General features: G+C 45.1%; 1 protein-coding gene across 9 annotated transcripts in view; it reads right to left on the reverse strand.

Moving 5' to 3' along the window:
* LOC132402220 (latent-transforming growth factor beta-binding protein 4-like) overlaps positions 1-21,873 on the reverse strand; it is a 217,568-nt gene that overhangs the window by 4,697 nt on the left and 190,998 nt on the right. For all 9 annotated transcript variants that reach the window (XM_059984970.1, XM_059984967.1, XM_059984969.1 and 6 more), the window contains 5 exons: positions 17,903-17,980; positions 12,458-12,586; positions 11,377-11,520; positions 10,605-10,757; positions 3,908-4,360 (listed from right to left, as the gene is read on the reverse strand). In XM_059984970.1, the coding sequence (XP_059840953.1) occupies positions 3,908-4,360; positions 10,605-10,757; positions 11,377-11,520; positions 12,458-12,586; positions 17,903-17,980 (957 nt within the window). The remainder of the gene's footprint in view (positions 1-3,907; positions 4,361-10,604; positions 10,758-11,376; positions 11,521-12,457; positions 12,587-17,902; positions 17,981-21,873) is intronic.

A 21,873-nucleotide genomic window follows, 5' to 3' on the forward strand; every position in this document is an offset into this window, starting at 1 on the left:
AACCACTTCATCCTGGCATGGTGCGGGTAGTGCGAGGGCATCACAACTGGATCGCGGTGGCTTATGCACAGTTTGTGGTGTGTTACAGGTAAGAGCAGGTAAAATCCAAAGTTAATGTTGCTTCCCAAAGCACCTTAGAGGAAAGATGTTACCTGTCCTCATTGAGAAACAATGCTGAATAGGTCCATCCATCTCGTTGAACTGCACCTCCCAGCAACCCCTGGTTTAATCCCAGCCTCATCACAGGACAATTTACAATGACCTACCAACCGGAATGTCTTTGGATTGTGGGAGGAAACTGAAGCACCTGGAGGAAACCTATTCGGTCATGGAGAGAACATACAAATTCCTTATGGACCGCGGTGGGAACTGAATCCGGGCTGCTGGTGCTGTACTGCGTTGTATTAACCACTACCCTACCATGGTGCATAATCTTGTCTATAGACTGGTCGCCCAAGCATTCTTGTTCATTCAAATTATCGATCATGGTTTACATGTACAAGTACGTGAATTCCATACATCACCATGCTACCATGTGATACCCGTGCACCTCGCTTAAAATAAGCTCGAAGTTAGATGCACATTTTGGACTCCTGTGCCTTCATTTGAATTAATTTAATGTTTTGAGGTTACAAAACATTACAGGGGTTATAACAGGCATAGGGCTCTGACAATAGAGAGGGGAGAGAGAGGAGGCAGAGGGGTGAGGAGAGAGGAAGAGCAGAGGACAGAAGAGAGAGAGGAAAAGAATGGAGGAGGGAGAGGGTGACAGGAGGAGGAATAAGGTGCCATGGGGTGAATGAGAGCATGGAGGAGATAGAGTATACCTCTTTCACTATTTCCCTCATATCACTTTATACCTCTTTCCACCCTGTCACTTGTACAAATGCCATTCCCTTCTCTCAATTGTTCTGTCTCTGCTCTATCTGCTTTCAGGATGAGGCTTTTCATTCCAGAACTAAAGAGATGTCCTCCTTCTTCAAAGAAAGGGGCTTCTGTTCCTCCACACCAAAACTCCCCTCAACTGTATCTCCCATTTCACACATGTCTGCCTGCATCCCATCCGCTCGTCACCCCTCCAAAGATAGGGTTCCTCGTCCTCGCCTACCATGTCAAACACATTATTCTCCGTAACTTCTGCCATCTCCAATGGGATCCCACCACCAAGCACATCTTTCCCTTCTCCTGAATTTCTGCTTTCCACAGGGATCGCTCCCTAAGCGCCTCCCTTGTCCATTTGCCCCTCCCCACTGATCTCCCTCCTGGTACTTGCAAGCAGAACAAGTACCACACCTACCCTTACACCTCCTCCTTTACTACTATTCAGGGCACCAATCAGCCATTCCAGGCGAGGCGACACTTCACCTGTGAGTCCGTTGGGGTCAGCTTCTGTATCCGGTGCTCCTGGTGTGGTCTCCTGTATGTTGGTGAGACCCGACGAAGATTAGGAGTATGCTTCAACAAGCACCTATACTTCGTCTGTCAGAAAAATCGGGATCTCCTGGAGGCTACCCATTTCAAATCTGCTTCCATTGCCATTCCAACATGTCTGTTCATGGCCTCCCCTACAGTCGTGATGAGGCCACACTCAGGTTGGAGGAACAACACCCTATATTCTGTCTGGGTAGCCTCTTTCCTGACAGCATGAACATCGATTTCTCGAACTTGCCTCCCACCTTCACTGTTCCCTATTCTTGTTTCCCTCTCTTACCTCATCTTCTTAACTGCCTATCACCTCCCTCTGGTGTTCCTTCCCCTAACCTTTCTTCCATGGCCTTCAGTCCTCTCCTATCAGATTCTCCCTTCTCCAGCCCTGTATCTCTTTCACCAACTGACCTCCCAGGTCTTGTCTTCTCCCTTGCCCTCTCCCAGTTTCACACATCACCTACTACCTTGTACTTCTTCCACCCTTGCTCCACCTTCTTACTCCCACTTCTCATTTCTGTCTTTCAGTCCTGATGAAGGGTCTTGGCCGAAAATGTCAACTGTTAACACTTTTTCATAGATGCTACCTGGCCTGCTGTGTTCCTCCAACTTTTTGTATGTCACTCTGCCTTAAATATACCCAATAACTTGGCTTCTGCAGCTGCCGGTGGCAACAAATTCCACAGATTCACCACTCTCTGACTAAAGAAATTCCTCCTCATCTCCATTCTTAAAGGACACCACTCTGGTCTGAGAACCCCCCCCCCCCCCCACCAGCCATAGGAAACATCCTCCACACATCCACTTTACTGAGGCCTTTCACCGTTTGATAGGTTGCAATGAGATTCCCCCTCATTCTTCTAAATTCCAGTGAGTAGAGGCCCAGATTATAAGCCTTTCATTTCCAGAATCATTTTTGTGAACCCCATTTGAACGGTCTCCACTGTCCGCACACCCTTTCTGAGATAAGGGGCTCACACTACTCCTAGTGAGGCTTCACCAGTGCTTTATAAAGTCTTAGCATTACATCCTTGCCTTCATATTCTAGTCCTCTGGAAAAGTGTAGCACAGAAGTAGGCCTTTTGGCTCTTCTAATCCTTGCCGAACCACTTAAGCCACCTACTCCCACTGACCTACACTGGGACCTTTGCCTCTATACCCTTACCATGCTTGTACATAGTGAAACATCTTAAGTGCTGAAATGGAGCTTGCATGCATCACTGTGCTAGTAGATCATTCCACACTCTCACCACCTTCTGAGCAGAGAAGCTTCCCTCATGTTCCCCTTAAACGTTTCACCTTTTACCCTTAACCCATGACCACTAGTTGTAGTCTTACCCAACCATAGTGGAAAAAGCCTGCTTACATTTACCCTATCTATACCCCTTGTAATTTTGTGTACCTCTGCCAATCTTCTACATTCCAAGGAATAAAGTCCTAACCTATTCAACCTTTCCTTATAACTCAGGTCCTCCAGACCTGGCAATGTTTTTTGTAAATTTTCTCTGCACTCTTTCAACCTTATTTTCATCTTCTCTGTAGGTAGGTGACCAAAACTGCACACCAAATTAGGCCTCACCAATGTCTTACACAGCTTCAACATAACATCCCATCTCCTGTTTTCAATACTTTGATTTACAAAGGCCAATGTATCAAAAGCTTTCCTTACAACCCTAGCTACCTGTGACACCACTTTCAATAAATTATGGACCTGTATTCACAGATCCCTTTTTTCTACCACACTTCTCAGTGCCCCACTGTTCACTGTGTAACACCTACCCTGGTCGGTCCTACTTGAAGTGCAAAACCTCACACTCATCTGCATTAAATTCCATCTGCCATTTTTCAGCCCATATTTCCAGCTGGATAAGGTCCCACTGCAAGCTATGATTGTCTTCCTTGTTGTCCTCTACACCCCCAATCTTAGTGTCACCTGCAAATTTGCTGATCCAGTTAACCATATTATCATCCAGATCGTTGATATAGATGACAAACAACAACGGACCCAGCACTGATCCCTGCGGCACTCCACTCAGAGAGGTAACTATCTACTATCACTCTCTGGCTTCTCCCACAAAGCCAATGTCTAATCCAATTTACCACCTCATCTTGAATGCCAAGCGACCGAACCTTCTTGACCAGCCTCCCATGTGGGAACTTTGATATTAGTATAACCTCTTCTAGAGAAGAGAATATGGGGATAACACAGTGAGAGGAAGAGAGGGGAGTGAGAGGGACAGAGAGGAGGAGACAGGGACAAGGTCTGCAGTGACACGGCTTCACTCACTCTCACATTCCCCATTGTCGCTGATGAAATGTGTGTGGAGGGAGGAGAGGGAAAGGGATGGGAGTGGAGGGAGGAGAGAGAAAGAGGTGGGAGTGGAGGGAGGGAAGGGTGGGAGGGGAGAGAGAGGGAGGGGTGGGAGTGGAGGGAGGGAGAGAGGGACAGAGACCAGGTCCTCAGTGACATGAGAATACTCACTGTGATATTGCCCGTTGTTACTGATGAGGCGAGGGTGGGTGTCCGGTGCAGCGTCTGGCTGACGATTCTGCTGCTCAGGCAAGCTGACCCGGATGCTCCTGGTGCTGAAACCACGCCCGGTGTGCCTGGTTCGAGGCCGGTAGCGGGATCGAGAGGACGAGCTCTGCTCACTGCGGGCTGGTCCCGAGCGCTGTCGGCGAGACTCGTAGAGCGTACGGCCACCCAGAGGGTCCGCAGCTGGGTACGGCTCAAACTCCAGGGGACTGGACCCTCGCCTGTCACTGAGTGGAGATGGGCCAGCATCGTACTCTTGGGGATCATAGGTCCGGAAGGTATCCGGAGGGAACTCTGGTTCAAACTGCGGACCATAGTTTTCATATTCCAAACCGTAAGGGTAGCCATCATCTTCATCAGTGGGTGAACTCAGGTAGCTGCACAACGCATTGTGATATTCTGCAGGAAAAAAAGAGGGCTTCAATGTCAAGTATTCCTCATTCTCCAATTCACCTCTCCCTTCCACCCCTTTGGCCACTGACCACCTCCCTCAGGCGATGGACTGTCACTGGTGGAGAAGGCAGCGACCGAGCTACAGTGCCAACCTCTGGTGCTGTTGTGTGGAGTTTGAATGCTCCCATCTTCTCCCATGTCCCAAAGGCACGCTGTAAATCATCCCTAGTGTGTTGGCGAGTGGTGGAATTGGCAATGAGTCGGTCGATGGGACTTACCTACTGCCTGTTACACTGCTGGTGTTAGGGCAGCAATGAAGTTCCCCCATCTCTGGTGTTCAGGGCTCCCTTTGTCATGTCAGTAGCTTCCTCTCGGTTTTCACTACTGTTAGTCATACAACTCCTGGGTGGAGACTCAGGAATATTGTTCTCCTCAGACGTAGGATTCTTCATTGCTGTTTCTCTAACAGTTTTGTTCTACCAGTCCGGGATGTTAGCCCTGAGCTGAACTCTCGAACCTGGAGGACTGGTGGACCACTCTTAGTCTGGCCTCTACCTGTCTGGCATGGGTGACTCTATCAAAAGCCAAAGCATAAAGCCCTGACTCTTGCCACCAATGTTCTCTGGGTCTTTGAGGCACACAAGCCTCCAAATCTATGACAAGGTTTTGTGGTCCTCTTGGAGGAGTACGTGGGACTGTTGGGAGAATATAAGTGATATTTCCATACGATGAATATAAATGCATCAAACAACCATAGAGTCTTGGAGGTGTGCAGCACAGAAACAGGCCATTCTGCCCATCTCCTCCATACTAACTATGATAGCAATCTGTATGAATTCCATTCACCCACATTAGGCCTGTATATTTATTACCAAAGTATGTATGCAGTATACAACCGGAGATTCATCTTCCCCGCAGACAGCCACAAAACAAAGAAACACCATGAAACCTATTCAAAGAAAGATATCAAATCCCCAATGTGCAAAAAAACAACTCTCGCAAATGGCGAGAGAAAACATGAGCAAGGAAGACAATATAAAAGACTCAATAACAAAGCCATTGAAAGATTCCAGTAAGCCCAGTTCAGTTCAATTGAGCACCACATTTCTCGCCATCCATAGGCCACAGCGCTAGGTCACCCTGATCAAACTCCCACAAAACAGCAACAAAAAATGAGCAACCAGAAACACATCATAATGTGAACTACAGAGTTCAATCCACAACATGCATCAATTAAACCTTGCCCAAGACCCATGGACTCCGGCACCATCGAGCGAGGAGGGGAAGGGAGAACAGTTATACACAGGCACCTTCCTCCGGGAGCAGCGAGTGAGAGGGAGAGAGAGTGGGACTGGTCAAGTGCAGGCACCTTCCTCCGGTAGCAGCGAGTGAGAGGGAGAGAGAGTGGGACTGGTCAAGTGCAGGCACCTTCCTCCGGGAGCAGCGAGTGAGAGGGAGAGAGAGAGGGACTGGTCAAGTGCAGGCACCTTCCTCCGGGAGCAGCGAGTGAGAGGGAGAGAGAGAGGGACTGGTCAAGTGCAGGCACCTTCCTCCGGGAGCAGCGAGTGAGAGGGAGAGAGAGAGGGACTGGTCAAGTGCAGGCACCTTCCTCCGGGAGCAGCGAGTGAGAGGGAGAGAGAGAGGGACTGGTCAAGTGCAGGCACCTTCCTCCGGGAGCAGCGAGTGAGGAGAAAGAGACTGGTTACGTGCAGGTACATGGCACAGAACATGAGAAGGCCTTGGTGGGCAGAATTAAGGAAAACCCCAAGGCATTCTACAAGTATGTGAAGAGCAAGAGGATCAGACATGAGAGAATAGGACCAAATAAGTGTGACAGTGGGAAATTGTGTATGGAACCGAAGAAAATAGCAGAGGTACTTAATGAATACTTCACTTCAGTATTCACTATGGAAAAGGATCTTGGTGATTGTAGTGATGACTTACAGCAGACTGAAAAGCTTGAGCATGTAGATATTAAGAAAGAGAATGTGCTGGAGCTTTTGGAAAACATCCAGTTGAGTAAGTCACCGGGACTGGATGAGATATACCCCAGGCTACTGTGGGAGGTGAGGGAGGTGATTGCTGAGCCTCTGGCAATGATCTTGGCATCATCAACAGGGATAGGAGAGGTTTCGGAGGATTGGAAGGTTGCAGATGTTGTTCCTTTTTTCAAGAAAGGGAGTAGAGATAGCCCAGGAAATTATAGACCAGTGAGTCTTACCTTAGTGGTTGGTAAATTGATAGAGAAGATCCTGAGAGGCAGGATTTATGAACATTTGGAGAGGTATAATATGATTAGGAGTAGTCAGCATGGTTTTGTCAAGGGCAGATCGTGCCTTATGAGCCTGATTGAATTTTTTGAGGATGTGACTAAACACGTTGATGAAGGAAGAACAGTAGATGTAGTGTATATGGATTTCAGCAAGGCATTTGATAAGGTACCCCATGCAAGGCTTATTGAGAAAGTAAGGAGGCATGGGATCCAAGGGGACATTGCTTTGTGGATCCAGAACTGGCTTGCCCACAGAAGGCAAAGAGTGGTTGTAGATGGGTCATATTCTGCATGGAGGTCGGTCACCAGTGGAGTGCCTCAGGGATCTGTTCTGGGACCCCTACTCTTTGTGATTTTTATAAATGACATGGATGAGGAGGTGGAGGGATGGATTAGTAAGTTTGCTGATGACACAAAGCTTGGCGGTGTTGTCGATAGTGTGGAGGGCTGTCAGAGGTTACAGCGGGACATTGATAGGATGCAAAACTGGACTGGGGGGTTCTGGTGACATCATCGTTGAGAATGGCAGCTTAAGTCATTAGCTCCTCTGGAAAAAAGCGCATTTTGCCCCGTTAACCCATCAAATATAGTATTTTTCGAAAGTATTTGAACTGATAAGAGGGGCAAGAATGGGGAAAAAGAATGGAAATAAAAAAGCGACACTGTGGAGCCTGTGGACAAGAGGAGTGCAGCGAGCCGCTCTCCTACCCGACCATGTGCTAGCGAGGCAGACGCTGGGCCTCGTTCAGGCGAAGCAGCAAATATGATCAAAATTTTGAAAGAGATAAGTGAGTTCCAGAAAGAAATAAAGCAGCAGCTACATGATATTAAGTCAGAGCTCACCAACGTCAATCAAAATTATCAGAATGTAATTATCAGCCTTTATATAAAAAAATTAAGGAAGCTGTGGCAAGATGGAATCTGATTCTTTTTTTCAGTCTCAGTTCAAGGATTGAGTCCATTACAATGAATATACTGCCCAGACTGTTATATCTCTTTCAGACCCTGCCAATAGAGATTAATCAAAATCAACTCAATGAATGGAACAAGATGTTATCAAGGTATATTTGGCAGAGTAAAAGGCCTGGAGTTCATCTCAAAACTCTGCAATTAGCAAAGGAGAAGGGGGGATGGGGCCTACCTTTTCTTAGAGTTTATTATTTTGCAGCACAGTTGAGAGCTGTGATATGCTGGTGCAATCCATCATATGACACTCAATGGAAAAACATTGAGGAGCGGGTACTTCCCATCCCCATACAAGCAATTTTGGCCTGCAAAGGTACACAAATACTATTGTAACCCATGGGTGAAATTGACTCTTAAAATATGGAAATCTACTATAAAAGAACATAATCTAGAGAGAGATATAGTTTTTTCCTTTTTGCTTGTTTTTTCTTTCCACTCTTTTCTATAAGTGTATACCTCAGATAAATACTATGTGGAGATTTGTGACATATGATTATATGATATATATGTACAATGTCTGAAATACATCTTCTGGAAATGTTTGTTTGATGATGAACTTTGATTAAAAAAAATTACGAAACTGGATTGAGAAGTGGCAGATGGAGTTCAACCCAGATAAGTGTGAAGTGGTTCATTTTGGAAGGTCAAATATGATGGCAGAATATAGTATTAATGGTAAGACTCTTGGCAGCGTGGAGGATCAGAGGGATCTTGGGGCTCGAGTCCATAGGACACTCAAAGCCGCTGTGTAGGTTGACTCTGTGGTTAAGAAGGTCAATGGTGGAAATGAATTTAGGAGCCGAGAGGTCTGACCCCACTTGGAGTACCGTGCTCAGTTCTGGTCACCTCACTATAGGAAGGATATGGAAGCCATAGAAAGGGTGTAGAGGAGATTTACAAGGATGTTGCCTGAATTGGGGAGCATGCCTTATGAGAATAGGCTGAGTGAACTTGGCTTTTTCTCCTTGGAGCGAAGGAGGATGGGAGGTGACCTGGAAGAGGTGCATAAGATAATGAATCGTGTGGATAGTCAGAGGCTTTTTCCCAGGGCTGAAATGGTTGACACAAGAGGACACAGGTTTAAGGTGCTGGGGAGTAGGTACAGAGGGGATGTCAGGAGTAAGTTTTTTTACTCAAGAGAGTGGTGAGTGCGTGGAATGGGCTACCGGCAATGGTTATGGAGGCAGATGTGATAGGGTCTTTTAAGAGGCTTTTAGATAGGTACATGGGATATATGTAAGCCTAGTAATTTCTGAGGTAGGGACATGTTACATGTTCTGAGGTAGGGCATTGAGGAATGCAGTAGAACAGAGTGATCTAGAAATAATGGTGCATAGTTCCCTGAAGGTGGAATCTCATGTGGATAGGGTGGTGAAGAAAGCTTTTGGTATGCTGGCCTTTATAAATCAGAGCATTGAGTATAGGAGTTGGGATGTAATGTTAAAATTGTACAAGGCATTGGTGAGGCCAAATTTGGAGTATTGTGTACAGTTCTGGTCACCAAATTATAGGAAAGATGTCAACAAATTAGAGAGCGTGTAGAGGAGAATTACTAGAATATTACCTGGGTTTCAGCACTTAAGTTACAGAGAAAGGTTGAACAAGTTCGGTCTTTATTCTTTGGAGAGCAGAAGGTAGCGAGGGGACTTGATAAAGGTATTTAAAATTATGAGGGGGATGGATAGAGTTGACGTGGATAGGCTTTTTCCATTGAGAGTAGGGGAGATTCAAATAAGAGGACATGAGTTGAGAGTTAAGGGGCAAAAGTTTAGGGGTAACACGAGGGGGAACTTCTTTACTCAGAGTGTGGAAGCTGCGTGGAATGAGCTTCTAGTAGAAGTGGTAGAGGCAGGTTCGATTTTGTCATTTAAAAAACAATTGGATAGGTAATATGGACAGGAAAGGAATGGAGGGTTATGGGCTGAGTGCAGGTCGGTGGGACTGGGTGAGAGTGAGCGTTTGGCACAGACTAGAAGGTCCGAGATGGCCTGTTTCCATGCTGTAATTGTAATAAGGTTATATGTTATATGTTCGGCACAGCTTTGTGGGCTGAAGGGCCTGTATTGTGCTGTAGATTTTCTATGTTTCTAACACCCGCCCGCCTTCTGTTTCCATCCTCGTTGATTTCAATCTTCCTCAATGCTTTAGTCGGTGAGGTGAGCGAGAATGGAGTCAATCATGGGCTTGCATCCCACCTCCCGGCTTCATGGCCTCCAGGCAGGCCACACGAAACCTTACTGAACTCTTTTGGAGACAGCAAGGCACCAGTTTGCTCAATCGGCCCAAAGATGCACCAGCAAAATGTAGATCACAGGCTCCAACAGTAGGAGAACAGAAAGAGAAAGAGGACGGAAATGAAGTGAAATCAGTAGTTTTGTGAACCAAGGATGTCACGCTTCATCGCGTTGTTTGCTAGTGCCAGCTTCTTCCTATTCAAGTATCTGTACTTTATCTATCTTTACACCCTCCTCTGGCAGCTCATCTATATACCCACCCTCCTCTACGTTGAAAGCTTACCCATCAGGCATATTCCACCTCAACTTGTTGAGGCAGGATTTCTCCTGAAGAAATCACTGCTAACTCCCCCTGATCAGTCTCTGCCTTTCCAAGTGAGTAGAACTCCTGACCTTTGATATTCTTTCAATTAATTCCTCAGCTTTGATGTAAGACTCACTGCCTGTAAGAGAACAACATTCGGTCTTCTGGTATGTTTCCTAAAGCCAACGTAGCTGCAAAAATCCCCAGCACAGCCAAAGCAATCTCTTGCTTTCCAAAATAGATTTAATCAGGGCCTAGGGATCCATCTATCTGAACTGTGACAACATCTTTAAAATTTCCTACTCCCTTTACACAAACACTTCTCAGAAAGCTCAGCACTACAAATGTTTTCTAAAGCATTGCTTCCTGTGGATATGGTAGTGTTGGAGTCAGTTTAGTGGTTGGTCAGGAACTGGAGACTGGTGGAGGTGAGAGGGTGATGTTACCTGTAATTCTGATGACGGTGGTGGTTACCTGTATTTCTAGTTGGGCACAGGGCACAGTCCATTCCCCATGCTTCACCATACTGACAGCAACATTCTGTGTAGGTTGTAAGTCGCTCCAGAAAAGGCCGTTTACACAGGTAGTTGCGGCCTACCTCCTGCCAACAGAGAGCCATGTGGACATCTGTGAGGGGAGAGGAGTAGAGAGAGTGAGATAGGGGAAGGGAAGAGTGGTACAGGAGGAGGGAAGGAGAGTGGGACGAGAGGAGAGATGGTGGAAATGCAGAGTTAAAAAGTGACAAAACCATGTTTGTTATTCACTGTGACACCAGCTCATAGACCTTAGTCCAGGATCAGACACCACCAGACGCTAAGGTGAATTCAAGGAACTTGAAGCTTCATCCATAACCTGACTGAATCACTTTGCAACAGGAAATATGCCGTGCGATCTGTCAGATTGAATCTTACAAACTAATGCTACGGGAGGAGACTTTCCAGCCATTCTGAGATTACGGTACCAAAAATAGAGCATAATTTCCCAAATATCTGTTTGTGGGCTCTGAACCTACAGCATTGCAAAAGTTCATTCTGGTACCTTGAGGGGATCTCTGCCTCCAGGATTCCAGGGCTGGGATAGGAACTGGCCAAGGGCCACATTGTGGGCTGGTCAAGGACCAGGACAGGAACTATATCAGAGCCGGTTCGGGGATTGGACAAGGGCTGCTTTGGGGACCGGACTAGGGCCAGGACGGGGACCGTACAAGAGAATTCTGTTGCCCTGGAAAATAAACTCTGCCACTTACCAAACTGCTCGGTATCGTTGGAGGTGCACCTGCGAAGAGTGACATCAAGGATGAGGGGAGGCTGACATGAACAGTAATAGGAGCCCACTGTGTTCACACATTCTCCATTGTCACAAACATCTGCGTCCTCACACTCGTTGTTATCTGACAAGAAGGGACAGATTAAGTTTAAAGCCAATAATCCTGAATTCTGACCCCAGTGTGGTGAGCAGGAGGAGCTGCAGAGTTTGTGCCCAAACCACCTATGAGCAGGCCATTCAGCCCTGGGGCCCTGTTTTTACCACCTTGGCTAATTCTCAGCTTGAACTTCATTTTCCTGCCCAATACCCATATTTCTAGATTGTCTTGGTGTCTAAAGTTTCGGTGCATCCCAGCTTTGAGTATGCACAAGAACTGAGCACGTACTGCCTCTGGGACAGAAGGGGAAAACCTGCTGAGTGACAATAAGTTCCCTACAGTTCAGTCAACAAAAAATCATTCTGAATTTGTGACACTCTAATTCTGGACTGGTGAACATCCCTCCAACCCTCTCAGTATTTCAAAATGAATTTCTCATTCGCTGAAATTCAACAAAATATGGCTCCATTCTGTTCAATTTCTGCTCAAAGGGTATCTCCATCATTTCAGGAGATGTTTGATGCAATATCAAATCAGTCAGCAGCTCCATTCAAGTGCATCGTAGCCTGATATGGAAAGACCAATATCCAAGAATGGAAAAGCCTACAAGAAGTAGTGGATACAGACCAGTCCATCGCAGGTAATGCCCTTCCCACTGTTGAGTGCATCTACAAGGATCTGCCACTAGAAAGCAGCATCCATTATCAAGGATCCCCACCATCCAGGTCATGAACTTCAGTCAGATTCACTTTGCAGATCCTTGTCTGTTTGTCTTCCCCAGTTTGCCCCCATATTTCCAGTCTTTTCCCAATTTCAAAATGTCAGCCTCATCTCTCCATCTCTTTCTCTCTGATCTTCTGTGTCTTTCTGTGTCCCGTACTTCACTCAAACACCATTCGGAATGTTTGACATTGTTTCTTCCAGCTCCCTCTCCCACCCATTCCCTACATCCACTGACACTCACCAATGCACTCCAGAAGGGTGGAGTGATAATAATATCCAAATGGACAATAACAGGAGTATCCCGGAACCGTGTTGACGCACACGCCATTCTTGCAGACTTCCGACCCAAAGAGCGTACACTCGTCGGCATCTGTGACCCAGAGAATCAAATTAAACTCTTATCCAAAGATTTAAGGTTTGGATAATTTAAGTGCTGGGCCAGATTGAAAACGCCAGGGTGTTGGCGCTGTTACGTGAGGTTTATTTGTCTCTGTGCTGAACTGAGGCTGTGGCCTGAAACTAACGGGCTTCTGACCAGCTGCGGTAATGACTGGCTTTGTGACTGTTGACTCAATTTTGTGAACTTCAGTTTTATTTTTGTTGTTTGCATTATTTGTTTTTTTTTCTTTGGACGTTGGGTGTCTGATGGTCTTCTTTTGCTTTAATGGGTTCTATTGTGTTTCTTTGTTTTGTGGCTGGCTGCCTGCTAGAAGATGAATCTCAAGGTTGTCTACGTAGTTTGATAATCAATGAACTTTGAACTTTGAAGAACCTGAATTACTGTTCAGCCAGGGGGAGGGAACATTCCCTTGTGTACTGTACTGAGTAATAGTATTAATTACTGTACTGAGTTAGGTATTAATATTGAAGTAGTAAAATGGATTCAACAGTGGCTGGATGGGAGATGCCAGAGAGTAGCAGTGGATAACTGTTTGTCAGGTTGGAGGCCGGTGACTAGTGGTGTGCCTCAGGGATCTGTACTGGGTCCAATGTTGTTTGTCATATACGTTAATGATCTGGATGATGGGGTGGTAAATTGGATTAGTAAGTATGCAGATGATACTAAGGTAGGTGGCGTTGTGGATAATGAAGTAGGTTTTCAAACTTTGCAGAGAGATTTAGGCCAGTTAGAAGAGTGGGCTGAACAATGGCAGATGGAGTCTAATGCTGATAAGTGTGAGGTGCTACATTTTGGTATGAATAATCAAAATAGGACATACATGGTAAATGGTAGGGCATTGAAGAATGCAGTAGAATAGAGTGATCTAGGAATAATGGTGCATAGTTCCCTGAAGATGGAATCTCATGTGGATAGGGTGGTGAAGAAAGCTTTTGGTATGTTGGCCTTTATAAATCAGAGCATTGAATATAGGAGTTGGGAGGTAATGTTAAAATTGTACAAGGCATTAATAAGGCCAAATTTGGAGTATTGTGTACAGTTCTGGTCACCAAATTATAGGAATGATGTCAACAAAATAGAGGGAGTACAGAGAAGATTTACTGGAATGTTACCTGGGTTTCAGCACCTAAGTTACAAGGAAAGGCTGAACAAGTTAGGTCTTTATTCTTTGGAGCCTAGAAGGTTGACCTTCTGGGACTACAGCTGTTTACAATATACATTAATGATTTAGATGAAGGGATTAAAAATAACATTAGCAAATTTGCCGATGACACAAAGCTGGGTGGCAGTGTGAAATGTCAGGAGGATGTTATGAGAATGCAGGGCGACTTGGACAGGTTGAGTGAGTGGGCAAATGTATGGCAGATGCAGTTTAATGTGGATAAATGTGAGGTTATCCACTTTGGTGGCAAGAACAGGAAGGCAGATTACTATCTAAATAGAGTCAAGTTAGGAAAAGAGGAAGTACAACAAGATCTAGGTGTTCCTGTACATCAGTCAATGAAAGCAAGCAGGTACAGCAGGCAGTGAAGAAAGCTAATGGCATGCAGACCTTTATAACAAGAGGAATTGAGTGTAGGAGTAAAGAGGTCCTTCTGCAGCTGTACAGGGCCCTGGTGAGACCCCACCTGGAGTACTGTGTGCAGTTTTGGTCTCCAAATTTGAGGAAGAACATTCTGGCTATTGAGAGAGTGCAGTGTAGGTTCACAAGGTTAATTCCCGGAATGGCAGAACTGTCATATGTTGAAAGATTGGAGCGACTGGGCTTGTATACACTGGAATTTAGAGGGATGAGAGGGGATCTGATTGAAACGTATAAGATTATTAAGGGATTGGACACAATGGAGGCAGGAAGCATGTTCCCACTGATGGGTGAGTCCAGAACTAGAGGCCGCCGTTTAAGAATAAGGGGTAGGCCATTTAGAACAGAGATGCAGAAAAACTTTTTCACCCAGAGAGTGGTGGATATGTGGAATGCTGTGCCCCAGAAGGCAGTGGAGGCCAAGTCTCTGGATGCATTCAAGAGAGAGTTAGATAGAGCTCTTATAGATAGCGGGGTCAAGGGATATGGGGAGAGGGCAGGAACGGGGTATGATTGTGTATGATCAGCTATGATCACAGTGAATGGCGGTGCTGCCTAGAAGGGCTGAATGGCCTACTCCTGCACCTACTGTCTATTGTTGAGGGGGGACTTGATAGAGGTATTTATAATTATGAGGGGGATAGATAGAGTTGACGTGGATAGGCTTTTTCCATTGAGAGCAGGGGAGATTCAAACAAGAGGACATAAGTTGAGAGTTAGGGAGCAAAAGTTTAAGGGTAACACGAGGGGGAATTTCTTTATTCAGAGACTGGTAGCTGTGTGGAATGAGCCTGCAGTAGAAGTGGTAGAGGCAGGTTTGGTATTGTCACTTAAAGTAAAATTGGATAGGTACATGGACAGGAAAGGAATGGAGGATTATGGGCTGAGTGTGGGTCAGTGGGACTAGGTGAGAGTAAGCATTCGGCATGGACTAGAAGGGCCGAGATGGCCTGTTTCCATGCTGTAATCGTTATATGGTTATATAGTTTATTCAGGGAAAGGGCCAGAGTTACTATTCAGCCAGGGTAAGGAACATTCATTGGTGTCCTGTACTGAGTAATAGGTGAATAGGGACTTCTGGTAAGATAGTAGCACATTTGGACGCAGCAGCCTCGCGGGGGCCAACCTAAGGTTTTTTCTTTGTTAAATGTGTTTTTTATGATTACAATATAATACTGGCTCCAAGAAGTTTGGGTACTAAAGGTCCATGCCATCAGTGAGCTGCTCGTTGATCGGAGTAGCGGGCTGGGACGTCGAAGGAGCTGGCCGGCATGTTGGAGGAGCCAGACTGGGTTCGGAGGGGCAGTATTGGAGACATCAGAGTTGGTGTACAAAGGCGGCATGCAGTGTAGACACAGTGATTGTCTTGGATGTTTCTCTTGCAGTCACAAGACCCTGTTGGACATTGATAATGTAAGGTACTGCAGGCCTGTTTCCCTTGTTTGGTGAATGACAGATGGTGTGGGAGCTCCGTAGCCTCAGTTGTAGTGAGGACTAGGCCTCAAGCTGGAGGCTTGCACACTGCGGCAGTCTGGGAGAGGAGACGCCAGAGGTGGTACAGTGCGGCGCCTATGCTCGGTTAGGGATGCCCTCTCCTGTCAGTGTTTGATCGGTGCAATGGCAGGCTGCACTGCTGGGAACTGTACACCCTATCCTCAGTATATGCGTCTTCAGACAATGTGGATTCACAGTTATGTGTCAAACCTATTTTTACCAACTTCTCCTTATATGCATCCAAAACTCACAGTTATGGGAGGCTGTTGGGACAAGAAGCACCGCTTTCCCGCCAATACAAGTCGTGTGCACGCCTCACAGTCTCACTCCCGCCAGACTCGCATTGGTTTTGGCAAGATGTGGATAAGCGATCTTGCACTCTTAAACTTTTGTTGTTATTACCTACGGTGCACTGATTTTGTGCTTGAAATATTTAACTATGCCTCCTAAGTGTCCAATGTCAAGTCCTGGGCCATCAGCCAAGTGGCAGAGAACTGCTTTAACACTTGAAAAATAGTTGGAAATTATAAACAGGGCTGCATCAGGTGAAGGGAACACAGCTCTGGGATGCTACTTCAGCCTGGGTGAGTCCACGATCAGAAACATAAAGAAAAATGCTAAGAAAATAAAAAGTGCAGTGACCGATTCATCGCGTTTCTTCAAAGATTGTTACCAAAGTGCATAACCCGATTATGACAAAAATGGAGAAGATATTGAGTTTGTACATTGAGCATGAAACAAAGAAATAAAACAACATTCAGTTCTGATCATCTTTGTGTGAAAACTTTGGAAATTTAAGGTCGCCTTTGTTCAGAGGCTAGTGAGGAAATGTCAAGCGATATTGTTAGCTTTAATGCAAGTAGGGGATGGTTTTCTAAGTTCTTTAATCGTTTACAGGATTCACAACTTAGCTGTGCATGGTGAGCAAGCTAGTGCTGACCACAAAGCTGCTGAATGCTACCCTGTGCAGCTGCAGACTATGATCGCTGAGTTAGGCAACGCACCAAAGCAGGTGTTTAATGCAGACGAGACCGGGCTTTTTTGGAAATGTATGCCGAAACACTCTTACATAAGTAAGTATGAAAAGACTTTCTATGATTTATTATGTTGAATATTACCTTAAATTGATGAAATATAAAATGAATGTTGCCTTGTGGTACTAATTTTGTGTCATATTGGTATAAAAATGTGAATAAATTACAGATAAAACATATTTAGGAAGCCCTCCAGAAGGCATCCCTATTTTCTCCATTTAAATAATTATTCACATTATGCGTTTCCATACTATGTGACGACCGTGAGGAACGTATCCCCTGCTTATAACGAGGATAGGGTGTACCATCAATTTGTGGGACATGTCACTCAGGGTCTTGGGCTATATAAGTTTTTTTTTTCGCAAGACTATAGTTTTTTTTTTGCTCGCTAATTTGAATGCGTTGTGAATGTTTTGCACCTTGTATGGTTGACTGATAATTAAACTTGATTTGATTTTATTCAGGTAAAGAGTCAGAGTTACTGTTCAGCCTGGGTAAGGAACATTTTTCTGTGTACTGTACTGAGTATTAGTTTATTCAGGGAAAGAGTTTCCCCCTGTGAACGTACACACCATACTTGGGACTTTGGTGATTATGGACTAGCAGATTTCTGTACAGTTATATAATTAATACTACAACACACTTACAACTTACTTATTTAAACATGTCTTTCAGTATTGTTCCTGTGAATCGAATGATTGAAATGGAGCGCATGAAGCAAAGTCCTGATAGATCAAAAGCCAAATGTGAGAACCAGGGCCCCAGCGATGGATGGAGAAGGTGACAATCATCACCTGGTGAGCCCGATGCTGAGCCATGGGGATTTTGGTGTAGTTCTATTTCAGATTTTCCTATCTCTCTTTCCAATCTCCGGAGATGCGCATGGTGCATTCATCACCAAGTGTAGACAATGAGAGGGAGGCTTGGGCTCTCTCTGTGGATGTGTCTGGAGGGTGAAATCAAAGTTGCTCTCAATACTCCAGTCAATGCAAAAGTGCATCTCACACTGGCAGCGGGCACAGCACCACTGCGCAGGCAGCAAGAGCAGGGGCTACACTGAGTGATGGATGAGAAACTCCTGCAGGTTATGAAAGTCAGAGCAGTTCAGCTTCCAAGAAGTTCAAAAAGATCCTTACCTACTCTCTCAGTTTCAAAGACCACTGGCAGTTTACTCACCCATGTAACTCCTTTCAAATGTTGGGTGTGGAACGGAAATAAACCCTCGCCCTTGAGGGCACAGAGACTGATATTCATCTGGAACAGAATCAATTCACGGATAAAGTTAATTAACTCAGGCCCCTGCATTCAAACGGCCTCTCTCTCCCTCCATGCTGTCAGAGTCCTAGGTCTTGGGCAAGGTTTAGTCAATGCGTTTTGAAGATTGGACACTGTAGGCCACTTTACGATGTGATCTACTTTCTGGTCCTTTTTTTGTTGCTATTTTGTGCAATTTTGATTGGGGCGGTCTGCAGATAATGAATAAAACTGTGCTAGATTGAACTAGAACTGAGCTGAACGGAATATGCCTGGACTCTTTCAATTTTGTGTTTTTCCCTCGATGAAGGGTCTCGACCCAAAATATTAACTTTTTACACTTTTCCATAGATGTTGCCTGACCTGCTGAGTTCCTCCAACATTTTGTGTGTCCCCATAATTGAAGTATTCTCACAACCAATTATCTCACTTTAAGGACTCTTTTTCTCATTATTTCAGTTCTTGCCATTTATTGCTATTTATTTATATTTGCATTTGCACAGAGTCATCTGCACTCTGGTTGATCTTTCATTGATCCCGTTATAGTTACTATTCTGTAGTAATTCAGGTTTGTACTACAATGACATATATGTACTTTGATAATAAAACTTACTTTGAATTTAGTTCTGTAGGATGACAAGGCCAGATTTATTGCCTACCCCTACTTTCCTTAACAGCTTGGGATGATTGACTGTCTTCAAAAGCTGGAGTCCTCCTGCTGAAGGCAATCTCACGGTGGTTGTTGAGAAGAGGGCTCTGGACATAAATTCAGCAGCCACCTTCTTGTGTACACCTGCTCATTAATGCGAATAACTAGTTTGGCCAGAGGATGGGAACCAGGTCACCAGATCAGAAACTGGATGGACAGATAGGATGGTAGATGTCAGGGCCATTAAAAACAGACAGGAGCAAAATTATTGATACAATGGTAAGGAGAGTTCGTACTATGTGTATGTTAATGCTGGCAGTATTATGGTGATGAACTTAGAGCATGGATCAGTACATGGGACTACAAAGTTGTGCCCAATACAGTTGAGAGATGGTTTTGATGTTTTAGGAAAGATACAGAGGGAGATTAAGAGTGGGGAGTTGCACTATTAATCAGGGGCAATATCACAGCTGCACTCAGAGGGGACTTAATGGAGTCCTCTGAGTCGATATGGGTAGAACTTAGGAATAGGAAGGATGAAATCACTCTGATGGGAATGTACTACAGAACTCCCAGTTGCCACCGGGACATTCAGGGACAGATATGCAAGCAGGTTAAGGAAAGGTGTAAAAACAATAGGGTTCTTGAATAAACTTCTCGGACTTCCAGCTGGCTGCAGGTATTGATTATAATCAGTATTTTGATGGCAAACTCTGCCAGCTTTATCAGGGATCATGCCTGGGCATGTCTCCCTACCTTTTTCACTCCACTTGGTGATGGAAGCCATTGAAATAAAACTAAGGGTAAAGAATTTTAACAAAGACAACCATCTCACTGTAAGTAAGAACTGGAATTCAATTGTAAACTAGGGGGGTGAGCGGAAACCTGATTGGATGAGGTCGAACCAGTCAGGAGGGACAGACAACAGGGTTATAAATACCACTGGACTAGACATCCCTGATGAAAATGGCAGAGTTTTTCATCGAAACATAGGTTATAATCGATACCTGTACCTGGCTGGAAGCCCAAGAAGAGTTTATTCATCATATACGCCGGGAAAGCACTAGATCCTTTTTCAATAGGGTGGTTGTCATGGGGGTCTTCAACTTCCCTTTGATAAATTGGGACCTTCTGAGTGCAAGAGGTTTAGGTGGGCCAGGATTTGTTGGAGGTGCATCCCGGAGGGTTTCTTCAATCAATATGAAGATAGAGGAGGGGCCATCCTGTATCTGGTGTTGAGTAATGAACCTGGGATAATCCTGGGAACTGTAGACGAATGAGCCTTACATCAGTGGAAAGGAGGGTACTGGAGAGAATTTTTAGGGATAGGGTTATGAGCATTTGGAGAATAATGGCCTAATTAGGAAGAGCCAGCAAGGCTTTGTGAGAGTTAAGTTGTGTCTTACCAACTCGACTGAGCTTTTTTTGATGAGTTGATGAGGGTGATTGATGAAGGTAGGACAGTGGATGTTGTGTACATGGATTTTAGTAAGGCCTCTGACAAGGTTCCTAATGGAAGGCTCATCTAGAAGATTAGGATGCAAGGAATCCATGGTGAATTGGCTGTTTGGATACAGAGCTGGCCTGCTTATAGAATACAGAGGACAGAGGGGGAAGGGACTTACTCAAACTGGAGGTCTGAAATCAGTAGTGTTCTGCAGGGATCTGTACTAGGACCTTTGTTGTTTGTGATGTATATAAATGACCTGGTTGAAGGTGTAGATGGGTGGATTAGTACATTTGCAAATGATACAAAGACTGGTGGTGTTGTGGACGGCATCGAAGATTGGCACAGAATACAGATCACTTGCAGATATGGGTGGAGATATGGCAGAAGGAGTTTAACTTGGCCAGATATGAAGCGTTGCACCTTGATGGGTCAAATGTGAAGAGATGGCAATAAGCAGAGGGATCTTGGGGTCCGGTGTACATACATCTACTGATGACTCTGGACACATCTTCAGTGATGTTCCTGGAATCATCGGGTCTTTCAACATCATACACCCTCCTCCCAAGTGACCCAGCTGGGGCTGATCAGACCCCAACTTATGTCCAGATGGCTAACTACTTCTGACTCCATGGCTCCCCTCTTTTGAGCCACAGCCATCTTGAGGCCCTCTCTGCTGCATCGGTGGTACTGTGGAGGGCTCTCCTCTTCTTCTCTCCCTCGAAGCCCAAATTGCTGAAGGCTCTGGCTAAGGAATGGGCTGTGAATCCCCTACAACCAACTTCCACTGGGAGACACCTCGCTCTCCATCCAGCCTGCTGGCAGTTGCTGACCAGTCCTGTGTACTTGGAGAGCTTCCTTTCAAAGGCTTCTTCCAAGCAATCTTCCCATGGGACTGTCAGCTCCAGCATCACCACTTGCTTGGTAGACTCAGACACAAGGACAATATCCATATACACTATGTCCACTGCTCTACCTTCATCAATGTGTTTTGTTACATCCTCAAAGAATTCTATCAGGCTCATAAGGCACGACCTGCCCTTGACAAAGCCATGTTGGCTATCCCTAATCAGATTATGTCTCTTACTGCAATTCAGTTTTTGTTCTCAATCATTATGTATTGCATTGTATGGCTACAAATTTCACAACGTATGCCGGTGATATTAAACCTGGTTCAGATTCTGATTCAGTTCTATCATATCATGTTCCACTCCTGATTTCTAAAGTGATCTGCAGTCAATGCCTTCTGCTACTTCTAAAACTCTTCCTTTGATTTAATATTACTTTTAATTTCTCCTGTCAGCTATGGGTGCTCGTGCTTGAAAACTATTTAGTATTTGCTAAAACAGAAAATAATCTGCGGATGTTAGAAATGTCTCGGCCCAAAATGTTGACTGTTTACTCTTTTCCATAGATGCTGCCTGGCCTGCTGAGTTCTTCCAGCGTTTTGTGTGTGTGTTGCTTACTATTTGCTAACACACCTGTGTATGCACTACTGATAACTGTCCAGAGCATTTTGTTATGTCCCAAATGTACTTCTTTCTGCAAGTCTCTTTATTATAATCATGCACTGCTACTAAACAAATTGTTTTAATGATCCATTTTCCTTCCTGAGAGTCTCCTCTTCCTCTTCCTAATAAAATAGCCAAGGGAGCTGTGGTCACTTCTGACATTGTGACACATATTAGTGTGGAATAACCTTCCCCAGACCGGGTGATGGACAGATTTTCAAACCCCTTCCCATACAATTTACTGCATCTCACCTCCTCCACCCGCTCTCCTCAGAACTCCAAATGC

Source organism: Hypanus sabinus, chromosome 11 (genome assembly GCF_030144855.1).
Source record: "Hypanus sabinus isolate sHypSab1 chromosome 11, sHypSab1.hap1, whole genome shotgun sequence".
Classification (NCBI taxonomy): Eukaryota; Metazoa; Chordata; class Chondrichthyes; order Myliobatiformes; family Dasyatidae; genus Hypanus; species Hypanus sabinus.